Source organism: Pipistrellus kuhlii, unplaced genomic scaffold (genome assembly GCF_014108245.1).
Source record: "Pipistrellus kuhlii isolate mPipKuh1 unplaced genomic scaffold, mPipKuh1.p scaffold_m20_p_84, whole genome shotgun sequence".
Classification (NCBI taxonomy): Eukaryota; Metazoa; Chordata; class Mammalia; order Chiroptera; family Vespertilionidae; genus Pipistrellus; species Pipistrellus kuhlii.
The window spans coordinates 537,907-550,007 of record NW_023425589.1 but is presented as its reverse complement, the minus strand read 5'-3'; the positions used below and the strand labels follow the sequence as shown (position 1 = coordinate 550,007).

The window sequence follows — 12,101 nt, the reverse complement described above, 5'->3', positions numbered from 1 at the left end:
TGGGCAGGATCTCCTGACAGAAAGGGGCGCACCTCTGCCTGGGCACACGGGGAGGACGGGGGCAGCTCAGAGACCAAGGTCGGGGGGAAGAACGGGCTGTCGAGGGGCACATCGCCAGCCTGGAACACCTGGGAGGAAGGACAGATTTACCGAAAGTCCATTCCCAGGTGCCTCCTCCCCCGGAATCCAGAAGCCCAGGCCCCCAGCACCTCCTCCCTCAGACCCAGGACCCTCCTCCCCCGGCACCTGCACCCTGCACCCTGCACCCTGCACCCGGCTCACCTGTGCGCCCTGGCTCAGGGCCTCCTGCTCGTACCGCTGGGCCAGTTCGCGTGCAGCAGCCCCTCGGGCCCCCATGTCCACGGCCCCGTCTAGCCCTCGGCCTACCCGGAGCCGCGCCATCCGCGCCTGGAGCCGCCTCATCGCCTCGTCCCACACGGACTCCTGGATGAGGAGCCTGAGGCCGCCCTGTTAGGAAAAGGGGTGTCAGGGGCCATGTGTGGGGACAGGCTCCCACGGAGGGTGAGCTCGGGGACACGCACGCAGAGATCAAAGGAGGGTCCGGGGAGGTGGCCAAGGACCCGGGGAGACTCGGAGGCTCTGGGCCCCGGGCAGAAGGCGGCGCTCCAGGAAGCTGGTCATTCAGAGTCAAGACAGAGGTTGGGAGACCAGGGACAGGAACACCCGGAGCAGCGAGGGGTCCTCGGGGGCAAGGGCCAGGCCGGCCGCGAAAGACCAGGGGAGCCGGCAGGGAGATCCGGGGATCGGAGGCGATGAGTCCGGCACGCCATGGTGCAGATAGCCTGGGACACCAAGGGCTGAAAGCTGCACAGAGACACGGGGCCCCACGGTCTGCAGACGGACAGGCACGGCCCTCGGGCGTCAGGGGACACCCACGGGGGTCTCACCGGGCTGCGGTCCGACCAGGCTGCGTCCACGACGCCCTCCACGGCCGAGTCCACGTCGGCCGCGTCCGTCAGCAGCATCAGCGACTCGGTCCCCAGGGCCAGGCCCAGCTCGGGACCCGTGCCCGCCAGGAGCCGCCGCAGGGCGCGTCCTTCCTGAGGGAACCCCACAGCCCGGGGGCTCAGAGGGGGAGAACGTTCTGGATCCCAGCCCCGCCGTCACCCTCCCAGCCCTGAGAGTACCTCGATGGCTCCGCAGAAGGCCACCTTCTGCACCCCCGGCTGGGCGGCCAGGGCGAGCGCCAGGGCGGCAGGGCCGCTGAGCACGTTGAGGATTCCCGGGAACTGGCCCAGCTCCCCGGCCAGCTGGGCCAGGAGGAGGGGCGTCAGGGAGGCCGGGGGCGCGAGGACGACCACCGTGCAGCCTGGGAAGGCGGGCAACTCAAGGACTCAAGAGCACAGGCCCCAGCCCTCCTCCCTCAGACCCAGGGGTCCGGCCCAGCCCCTCCTCCCTCAGACCCAGGGGTCCAGCCCAGCCCCTCCTCCCTCAGACCCAGGGGTCCAGCCCAGCCCCTCCTCCCTCAGACCCAGGGGTCCAGGCCCCCAGCCCCTCCTCCCTCAGACCCAGGAGCCCAGGCCCCCAGCCCCTCCTCCCTCAAACCCAGGGGTCCAGGCCCATCACTTACCCACAGCCAGGGCAGGGCAAATCCTCCACATCATCTCAAGGAAGGAAAACGTGGGTGGCAAGATGAGACCAATCACTCCTGCAAGAACAAACGAGGTGACAGGACAGGCACTGGTGGGCCCTGATGAGAGAGGGGGCCGGAGGCGGGACTCATGCTCCTCACCCATGGGCTCCCAGCCTGCCAGCGCCTCCTCCTGGATGTGTGCCTGAACTGCATGGTACTGGAGCAGCTGCTGGGCCAGCGGGACATCCCTGTCCCGAACCTCTCGAACCGCCCGCCCAGTAACCAGGGACTCCAGGGTCCACAGCAGCCGCTGGTGCTTCTGGATCATCTTGGCCAGCCTGGGGAGAAAGCAGTTCCCAGTACCCCTGAGCCTGAGAGGATCTTGAAACCCACCCCATTTACCTGGACTACAAGATTCCCCATAAACCCCTGGGACATCCCCATTTACCAGGGGTAGAGAACACTAGAGGTTTATGGGAAATGTAGTCCAGGGAAACAAATCCTGAGGCTGCTGGGCAAAGACTTTGGAGCTGCTGGGGCTGACCTCTAACCTCACACGTTTTCGGAAATGGGATCTTTGCCTCCAGCTGCCCCAGGAGGGTGCTGGGAAATGGGCTTTGGCGCCCCACCAGTCCCAATGAGCTGCTGAGAAATGGAATCCCGATGAGCCCCAAGGATATTCTTTTGGGGGAAAGAGAGGTTTTGTTATTACTACTCCCAATAGATGGGACTAAAGGCCACAAGGCATGCTGGGAACACGAACCTTAGCGGCCCATGAATCCAGCGGGATGCTGGGAACTGGAGTCTTTGCTCTCGGTGGTTCCCCCCCACCCCCCTCCCGGGTCCGCGCCTCAGCCGCATCACCTGGTCAGGTGCTTGGCCCGGGAGGCCCCGGGGAGTCCGCTCCAGCTCTCCAGCGCCGCCCTGGCCGCCTCTACAGCTGCCGCCACGTCCTCAGCCTGTGCCTGGAGGCAGCTGGCCAAGCCCTCTCCTGGGGAGGCAGATGGGGGACCCAGACTGAAGAGGGGGAAACTGTCAGAACCACGGGGGGCTAAGATTTCAGGGGCCTGGGAGCGGCAGAACAGCTGGTCCCCAGCTCTGCGGAGGGCCTCAGGTTTGTCATCTGACCGATGGGGATAAATCCACTGGTCCTTGGTCCTTGCTTCCAGGGCCTCCGCAGGCAAGCTAGGGATTTTATTTCACTTTTTTAAGCAATAATCGAGGCCTCGGATAAACCTCATTGGCTACGATACTGCCACTGCGCAAAGCTAAGGATTGTAGTAGATGGTGATTACTTTCGAGAAGTGTCCCCAGGGACGTGGGCCCAAGTTAGAATAAACAGTAAGAGGAGGAGCCAACACTCTCAGCCTCCTCCGGGCACAGCTGCTCCCTGCCCCAGGGCCCCAGCAAAGACTGGGTGCGGCTAGGGGCACGGTGCCCCTCCCGCGCCTGGTGACCCTCCTACCTGTGACGGGATCCTGGCAAGGCACCGATTTCCTGTTTTCGGGCTTTAACCACTTTCCAGACACATAGTGGCCCAGGCACCGGTCCTGCGTGTCCAGCCAGGCCTGGGGAAGAGGGAGAGTTTGGAAAGGGGCCTGGGAGCAGCGGAAGGAGCTCCATCCCTACCCAGTGTCCCCCTCCGCCCCGCCAGCCAATTCTTTTCCTGTGTAGGTAGCAAACAGACATACACGTAACACTCTCCACATTTTAACCGTTTTAAAGCGTACAATGCAGCCGAAACCGGTTTGGCTCAGTGGTAGAGATTCCGGTCAAGGGCATGTACCTTGGTTGCGGGCACATCCGCAGTAGGGGGTGTGCAAGAGGCAGCCGATCGATGTTTATCTCTCATCGATGTTTCTAACTCTCTATCCCTCTCTCTTCCTCTCTGTAAAAAAAAATCAGTAAAATATATTAAAATAAATAAATAAAGTGTACCATGCAGGGGCATCTAGTAAATTCACAATAACGTGCAACTATTACCACTTTCTGATTCCAGAACATTTCATCGTCCCTAAAGGACAGCTCCACAGCCATTAGGCAGTCGCTCTCCCTTCCCCTGTGCCCAAGGCCTAATCCGCCTCCTGTCTCAGGGTTATTCTGGGCAGTTCCCGTACATGGAATCCCACACTAAGTGGCTTTCTGTGGCTGGCTTCTTTCACTTGGCATGGTTTCTTCTTTTCTTTTTCTTTTTTTTTTTTAATGTTATGATTGGCGTGGCGTTTTCAAGGCCCATCCATGCCGTATCCTGTATTGGCACCTCATTTTTTTTTTATGGCCGTGTGGTCATTATCTGGATGGACATTCTGTTTAGCGAGTCACCAGGGGATGGGCACGGGGGTCCTTTTCGCTCTCTGGCTATTGTGGTCTGTGCTGGCAGAGCCGTGCGTGTGCACCTGTGACCCCTGCCAGGGCCCTGGAAGCGGTGCCCACGGGACCGTGTGGCTCCTGAGCCAGGCGGTTGGTTCCTGTGTTCCCTCCGCCTCAGCTGTCAGCACTTGGGGCGTGAGGGCGGGACCCCCCACCCCGAAGACAGACTGGACGCCGCCCTGCCAGGCGCGGTTTATTGGGCCGTGGCACCTCTAGCCGAGCCCACGGCGTGGCACAAGGCTTTGCAGAGGGGCGGCCAGTGTGGGTCCCTGGGCGGGGCCGCGGCGGGGGGGGATCCTGGCTCTGGTACTCGCACAGGGTGCAGCCACCGCCTCCGCGAAGCGAGCCATCCGGAAGGTGGCGGCGATGACAGCCCTCACCTCACTGAGCTGAGGATGACTCTTCCTTGTCAGAGTCATCGCAGTGGCACTTGTAACTTCCTGTTAATTTTACTGCAGCTCCTCGTTTCTCTGTCCCAGGTCCGCTCTTCTCAAACCCCCCACCCCCTTTTTAAAAAAATATATTTTATTGATTTTTACAGAGAGGAAGAGAGAAGGATAGAGAGTTAGAAACATCGATGAGAGAGAATCATCGTCAGCTGCCTCTGGGAATGTGCTGCAACCAAGGTACATGCCCTTGACCGGAATCGAACCTGGGACCTTTCTGTCCGAAGGCGGATGCTCTATCCACTGAGCCAAACCGGTTTCGGCCCCTCTTCCCCAAATCCTTGCTAAATCCATGGCACGCTTCCTCCTTTTGCCTTCCACACTCTTCTCTTAGCACCACACCCCTCCCCCTCCCCCCCCCCCCGTGCCTCAGTCTCCCGTCTTTTCTCTTCCCCTGCCAACCAGCCCCTCTCCTCATTTTTCTTTTAAGTCAAATGGTCAACAGGAAGTTCCTAATTCAAACCCCTCCAGAGGCTGGGGGTGGGGGTGGGAGGAAGACACTTTGACACAGTTGAAGGTATCTGAACACGAGCTGGGCATCAGATAATATTAAAGAATGACTTGCCCTGACCGGTTTGGCTCAGTGGATTGAGCGTCGGCCTGCGGACTGAAGGGTCCCAGGTTCAATTCCGGTCAGGGGCATGTGCCTTGATTGCGGGCACATCCCCAGTGGGGGGTGTGCAGGAGGCAGCTGATCATTGTTTCTCTCTCATTGATGTTTCTGGCTCTCTATCCCTCTCTTCTTCTCTGTAAAAAAAAAAAAATCAATAAAATATATTTAAAAAATAAAGAATGACTTAATGTTGAGCGTGCCAATGGCAGGTGGTTATGTTACAGGAGAGCTTATGTGTTAGAAACGAGGAATCAACTATTTATGAGAAAATAATATGACCCCTGGGATTTAATTTTTTGTTGTTGATCCTCACTGGAGGTTATTTTTTCCACTGATTCTTAGAGAGAGTGGAAGGGGCAGGTATGCGGGGAGAAAAAGGGGGGAGAGAGAGAGAAAGAGGAGATATCCAAGCGAGAGAGAGACATTGACTGTTGCCTCCTATGTGGGCTCAGGCAGGGGACGGGGACTGAACCTGAAACCCAGGTACATGCCCTTGACCAGGAATTGAACCCGAGACCTTCCGGGTTAGTGGGCTGACTCTCTAACCATTGAACCACACCGGCTAGGCCATGGGATTGAAATCACTCCAGAAAGAGAGACCACAAAGGGAGACAATGGGATCAAATGGTCATCATTGCCGAGGCTCACTGGGGAATACGTGAGAGTTCACAATATTAAATACTCTGGAATTTTGCAAAATTTCCCCCCAAAGAAAAACAAAACCCTAAAAGAATGTCTGTGGGGTCCTGGCAGGCCTCTATAGTGTGCGAAGAGGGCCCGGGGGAGACTGGGAACACACCACTCGTCTGAGACAAACTGTCGCCAATGGATCCAGATGGGTTTTGTCAGGGACCGTGACCAAAGGTTGCCAAACTGGGGGATTTTATTTTCAAGAGAAGCAGGAAACCCGGATGTTTACATGGGATTAGTTCTCAATTAATTCACATTTTTACAAATAAAGTTAGGCCAAAGAAAACATGTTTATTGGCTGAGTCTGGCCAACAGACCATACAGTTGAGACCTTGGCTTGGGGAAAGGGGGGGGGCCACACAGGCGCTGGAATCTGAGGGCTCAGGTTCACATCTCAGCTTCCCCTTATTTCTTGTATTTAATTCAAATTCTTTATTGTTGAAAGTTCAGCTTCCCCTTTTTTTTAAAAAAAATATATCACTGATTTTTTACAGAGAGGAAGGGAGAGAGACAGAGTTAGAAACACTGATGAGAAACACCGACCAGCTGCCTCTTGCACACCCCTCACTGGGGATATGTCTGCAACCAAGGTACATGCCCCTGAGCAAAATCGAACCCGGGACCCTTCAGTCCACAGGTCGACACTCTGTCCACTGAGCCACACCGGTTTCGGCTCAGCTTCCCCTTTTAAGCCATGCTGACCGTGGGCAAATGACTTACTTCCCAAGCCTCTGTGCGATCACTGACATAATGACCGTAACCCCTCCCACGGGGGTCCCGGGAGAGCCAATGCAATGACGCTGAGCACCGAGGGTGGCTTGGTGTGTGTCTGTCCACCCAGGAAGTTCTGAATTGGCTCCAATGAACAGAAGCTGTTGGCACATTGCCATTCCACAAACATTCCACTTCTAACCTCCGGGTGGGGATTCTCTGTTCACTGTCCCAGTTCTTTTTTTTTTTTTTTTTTTTTTTTACTACATTCTATTTAGTTTTTACAGAGAGGAAGAGAGAAGGACAGAGTCAGAAACATCGATGAGAGAGAATCATCGATCAGCTGCCTCTTGCACACCCCCTACTGGGGATGTGCCGGCAACCAAGGTACATGCCCTTGACCGGAATCGAACCTGGGACCTTTCAGTCCGCAGGCCGACGCTCTATCCACTGAGCCACACCGGTCAGGGCACCACCAGGACTCATGGTGGGCCCACGCGACATTCTGAGGTGGTGAGGGGTCACGGGGGGCCCATGAGGGCATGCTGACAATTAGGAGTTTTCTGATGTATTCTGGGGTTCCAAGAGTTCCCGAGATCACAGAAGCCACATCAGTACAGCGGAGCCTGAGGCATCCCGGGGACCCCACGGAGGGTCCGAGCGAGGTATTCAGGGAGCCCCCTGGGAACGCTGGGGGTGCCCCGGAGGACCATGGGAGGCCCCGGAGCTTGAGGAATCCTGGGAAGTGTCCGGGGGTTCAGAGGTTCCTTGGAAGGTCAAGGGAGCCACCCAGGAAGTTCTGAATTGGCTCCGAAGAACCGGGCGGGGCACCCGGGTCTGAGGAACCGGGGAAACACCGCCGCGAGCTCGGGTCGTTGGGCAAGAGAACCGCGAGAGGGCTGAGAGAAAACCCGCCAAAGCTCCAGGGACCCACTTCCGGGGGCGGCGGGAATCGCGGGAGCAGAGAGGGGCGGAGCCTCGGGGCTGCCGCGGCGCATCACGGGAGTCAGTGCGCAGCACCCGCGCGCGAGAGGGGGAGGGGGAGGGGGAGGGGGAGGGCCGGCGCCGGCCCGCGAGCCCTCACCAGCGCGCATGCGTGGCTCTCCGGCGCGGGTCCGTACTCCATCGTGGCGAATATCTCTGGGGCGCGGGACTCTGCGCGCGTGGCGGCCATCCCCCGTCCAGACCGCTTTCCAACCGACTGCCGGGCGCTCTACCCGAGTGAACCTCGAGGTCCGAAGGGCGGGACCGCCCCCTCCAGAGCAAAGGGCGGGCCGCGGGAGATGGAGCGTGACCAACCTTAGGACCCGGCGACCCCGCCCACGCAGTGTGGCGCATGCGCAGTCCTGAGTCGGGGGGATACGGAAAAGGAGAAAGTGTGCTCTGCAAACTGGAGAGTTCCAGATTTAGGAGGGTGGCCGTATTGGTGTGTGTCTTCCCACCACCCTGTTCCCAAAAGGGCAGCTTCCGGCCCGAAATACATTTCCTAGAGAATCGGATCTGGCTCCGGGGCGAAGCGATGATTCTGAGACCAGAAGGGAATCTTAGGGTGGACACTGAAATTAGGGTTTAACTGTCCCATAACCGGGCCTGAGGCGGTTGTCGGGAAGGAGGGGGAAGTGTGCCTTTAATCGACAGCGGAAGTGTGGCATTAAGGGAACCGGCCTCAGAATCTAGTTTTGATTGGTTGAGGCGAGGGGCGTGGCCTCGTACTTAGACTGTGATTGGTCAGTAGCGCGGTTGCTGGTTAGAACGAGCGTTGAGGGAGCCGGAAGTGTGGCGAACTCAAATTTCTGTTGCACAGAAACCGGAAGCGTGGCTGTCCTTTAAACAATTGGCGTGTTGTTGGACCTAGAGAGCATCTAGAGATGTTGTCCCCCAACAGATTTGACGGTATCTGATCCGAGTGGAATTGCAGCCTCCGGCAGATTCCTCGATTTTCATATACAGCGGCGGGTGTCGGAGTCTGTTGAGGGTCCGGGAAGCAGGCCCCCCACGTCGGGGTTGCTGGGGACGCCTAGCTCTCTTCCCCGGGGCCATGGCGGACTTGAAGCTGCTGGTGCCGGAGCTGAACGAGGCGGAGGAAATGGGCGCTGACACGGCACGTTTCCAGGAGCTGCTGCTGCAGGTGCGCACTAGCCAGGACTCCTGTGTCCCTGGTTATTTGGGGGATTCCTTTTTTTTTTTTTTATTCCCTGAGATGGGCTTGCAGTTCCCAGAATGCATTGGAGAGGCAACAGGGCTTATGGGAATTGTAGTTGTTTAACTCCAAGTTCGCTGGGCTTTGGAATAAATGGGAGTAAGACTGGAGTTGTTCTTTGGGTTCCTCAGAGGAGGAAAGGGACATAATACGTCTAATTCCCTGCGTGGCTCATATCCATTGACATTGCTCAATAAACATTTGAGCAACAAATGCGGGTCTGAGCCATTTTCCTTCGTGCAGGCCTCCAAGGAGCTGCAGCAGGCCCAGACGAGCGGACCAGAATCAACACAGATCCAACCCCAACCAGGTGAGGAAGGCAGAAACCCAAGGACAGTGAGAGATTCCCAGGGAGAAGTGGAGAGACACTGGGGTCAAAGGGCACAGAGGAGGGAGGAAAGGGACAGAATAAGAGGGGTTAGAAGCCTTAGTGGCACGGAGGTGAAGATCCAAAGAGAGGAGGGGGTGGATGGCAGTGACTGGGGGGACAGAGACTCCAAGATGGATGGAAAGAGAGTCAGAGGTCCCAGGCATGGGAGGGGGACAGGACCAGAAAGTGGAGGACTGAGACTCAAGGAAGGGGACAGACCGAAAGAAGGACAGGCTGGGGAGAGGACTGGTGGAGATCAACATCCCCATGGAGACATGGTCAGGACCAACCCGTTCCCACCAGGCTTCTGCGTAAAGACCAACTCATCGGAAGGGAAGGTTTTCATCAACATCTGTCACTCTCCCTCCATCCCGCCTCCGGCTGACATGACCGAGGACCAGCTGCTTCAGATGCTGGAGGAGGACCAAGCCGGGTTTCGCATCCCCATGAGTCTGGGGGAGCCTCACGCCGAACTCGATGCCAGTCAGTACCCTCGGAGGACCCAGGACCCTGGCCCCCTAGGCCCTTCCTTGCCCAGGACCCCAGAACCCAGGGCCCAGGTCTCTCCTCCTGCAGGGCCTAGAACCCCCTCCCCTAAGCATACCCCTAGCCTCCCGGCCGCATGGGGCAGTCCTGGTTCTGCCCACCTGGCCACGCCGGCACTTCTCTTCGCCTCCCTCCGGGGCGAGGGCCAGCTTTGTTAGCCGATCTTCTGGATCTGGGCCCAGGCCAGCTCTCACCTCATCCACGGCTCCCTCTCTCCTGTCTCTGTCTCTGTGGCATTTCTGTTCCGGGACCACGTTTTGGGTGGTGCCCCCGGGAGTGGGGACTAATCAAACCCAGAACTTGGGGTTTCAATATTGCGTGATTCTTGCTGTGCCGGAGGGGGCGCTTGGCCACATTGAAGGGTCAGGGTCAGGGAGGGCTTCCTGGAGGAGGAAATGTCCAATTGAAGATGAGAAGGAACTGGAGGAGTTCATCAGCTCAAGACAGAGAAGAAGGTTCTGGGCAGAGGGTTCAGGCAGGGGTCCCGAGAAGGCCAGGAAGGATTGAGCTGGATCGGTCAGTAATTGGGAGGGATGGGAGGACTTTGCAGGGAGGAGGGCGCTATAGAAGTGAGGGTTTTCTCTCTCCAGGTGGGAGGGGCAGACAGGGCCCCCAGTGCCAGGCTGAAGTGCTCAGACCTACTGTGTGCTAGGGCGGTGGAGGGCTGTGAGCGGGGGGGGGGGGGGGGGGGGGGGGAGGCAGGTGGGGCTGTGGGACACTGGGGGGGAGCAGAGGGACAGGGCCTGGAGGCGGTGTGAGTCAGTGAGCATGAGCCCTAATGGTCTCTGGGTCTCTGTGCCATCTGAGCGGGGGGCTGCCCGCAGGGCTGGGGCCTCACCCCTTCCTCTCCCGCAGAAGGCCAGGGCTGTACCGCCTACGACGTGGCTGTCAACAGCGACTTCTACCGGCGGATGCAGGTTGGGGGCGTGGCTGCGGGTGAGGCCTGGGCAGGGGCCGCTCCCCTTGCCCTGGAGCCCTCCCGCAGCCCCGCTCCCCGCTCTGTCCTAGAACAGCGATTTCCTGCGAGAGCTGGTGGTCACCATCGCCAGGGAGGGCCTGGAGGACAAGTACAGCCTGCAGCTGGATCCGGGTAAGGGAGGGGGCGAGTGCGGCCAACGGCTTAGCCTCCCGGCTGCGATCCGGGGAAAGGGCGAGGCTCCCGGAGGTGCGAGGGTGTGTGTGTGTGTGTGTGTGTGTGTGTGTGTGTGTGTGTGTTTGTGCCTGTGGAGCCAGACCTGGCCCGTTATCTAGGCAAGGGGCGGGGTCTGGAGCATCTCCTAGGAGCAGATCTATTGGCTAATACTCCGGGAAGGGGGGACAAGGTGGGCGCGCTTCCTGAAGCCAAGCCTGCGGGTGTGGTCAGGTCCCTGGCCACCTCCACCCTTCTCCTCCCCCCCCCCCCCCCAGACGCCCCCTGGCCCTTCTTGGAGCAAAGGACAATCCTTGCCATGTGACCTTGGACTCCCCTCCCCCCCTTGCAGAGTGGCGCCTGCTGAGGAACCGGCCATTCATGGGCTCCATCTCCCAGCAGAACATCCGCTCCCGCCAGCGCCCTCCGATCCAGGAGCTGGGGAACGTGTTTACGGCCGGCTCCCTGCGGCCTGAGGGCAGGTGGGCTTCCGGGGCTCCCTCCCCCGTGTCCCCGCAGGCCGTGTCCTGGGCCCCGGGAACCCCAGAAGGAGAAGCTGAACTCGGCTGCGAGGCTGCCCGGGGCCGCGGGGCCGGTGATGGCCAGAGGGAAGGGAGCCCCTGCTAGGCAGGGACAGCCGCCCGCCGGGACCTGGGGGCGCCCCTCAGTCCTGGCTCTTGTTCCCCCTCAGCCCTGAGAAGCCGCACCTGAGCCTCTGGCTGGAAGCCCCCGACCTCCTTTTGGCGGAAATCGACCTCCCCAAGCTGGTGGGTGCACCTTGGGCCTGAGCTGGAGGAGGAGGCTGGGTGCTGGAGGGAAGGTGACCTGGGCTGTTGCCGGCCGTTAGTGCTGCCCTCTGCTGCCCACTTCCGGGGCTGTCCCAGGGTACCCAGGGCACTGTGAGTGACCAACACAGGCCGGAAATGACCATGACCGCACCCCACCGCCTCCCTGTAAACGAGGTCTCCCAGCCCGGGAGCCTGCTCCCTCTGGTTCATGCCTCCGTCTCTACCCCGTGTCCTGCTGCCGGAAGGAAGGGCGGGCTGGGCTGACTCCCGTCTGTCCCCAGGACGCAGCTCGGGGGCTGTCGCTGGAGGTCGGGGAGAACCGCCTGGTGCTGGGGGGCCCCCAGCAGCCGTACCATCTGGACGTCTACATCCCCCTGCGGGTCAGCTCCGAGGAGAGCAGGGCGGCCTTCCATCGGAAGAGAAGGGTACCCGGCGGGGAGGGGGCGGGGGCGGGGGGCGGGGGGCGGGGGGCGTCCTGCCTCCTGGGGCCTGAACGCTCTCCCTTCCCCCCTCAGCAGCTGATGGTGGCCCTGCCCCTGCTGTCCGCACCGTCCTGACCCTGCGGGCTCCGGGTGGGAGAGGGGGACCGCTTCTCTGAAACGGAAATAAAAGAGTTCGCTTTCCACTGTGTCCGGCTGGGGATG

General features: G+C 59.7%; 2 protein-coding genes across 4 annotated transcripts in view; one reads left to right on the top strand and one right to left on the bottom strand.

Moving 5' to 3' along the window:
* Nucleotides 1-7,650, bottom strand: part of ALDH16A1 (aldehyde dehydrogenase 16 family member A1) — a 15,959-nt gene extending 8,309 nt beyond the window's left edge. The window contains exons 1-9 of the mRNA XM_036425711.2: nt 7,509-7,650; nt 3,060-3,162; nt 2,459-2,585; nt 1,754-1,932; nt 1,592-1,669; nt 1,149-1,330; nt 909-1,061; nt 283-468; nt 33-128 (exon numbers count right to left, since the gene is read on the bottom strand). Coding sequence (XP_036281604.1) covers nt 33-128; nt 283-468; nt 909-1,061; nt 1,149-1,330; nt 1,592-1,669; nt 1,754-1,932; nt 2,459-2,585; nt 3,060-3,162; nt 7,509-7,598 — 1,194 coding nt within the window. The 5' untranslated portion in view covers nt 7,599-7,650. The remainder of the gene's footprint in view (nt 1-32; nt 129-282; nt 469-908; nt 1,062-1,148; nt 1,331-1,591; nt 1,670-1,753; nt 1,933-2,458; nt 2,586-3,059; nt 3,163-7,508) is intronic.
* Nucleotides 7,533-12,101, top strand: PIH1D1 (PIH1 domain containing 1). Of its 3 annotated transcripts, none has more exons than XM_045577167.1 (10): nt 7,533-7,657; nt 8,229-8,552; nt 8,868-8,934; nt 9,298-9,477; nt 10,396-10,457; nt 10,549-10,630; nt 11,022-11,151; nt 11,361-11,436; nt 11,739-11,882; nt 11,973-12,101. In XM_045577167.1, exons 2-10 carry the CDS (start codon nt 8,463-8,465, stop codon nt 12,012-12,014), a joined length of 873 nt encoding a protein of 290 aa, XP_045433123.1. In that variant the 5' UTR covers nt 7,533-7,657; nt 8,229-8,462; the 3' UTR covers nt 12,015-12,101. The 3 variants fall into 3 exon arrangements, with proteins under 3 accessions (XP_045433123.1, XP_045433125.1, XP_045433124.1); XM_045577169.1 differs by having other exon boundaries at nt 11,976-12,087; XM_045577168.1 differs by having other exon boundaries at nt 7,535-7,657; nt 8,310-8,552.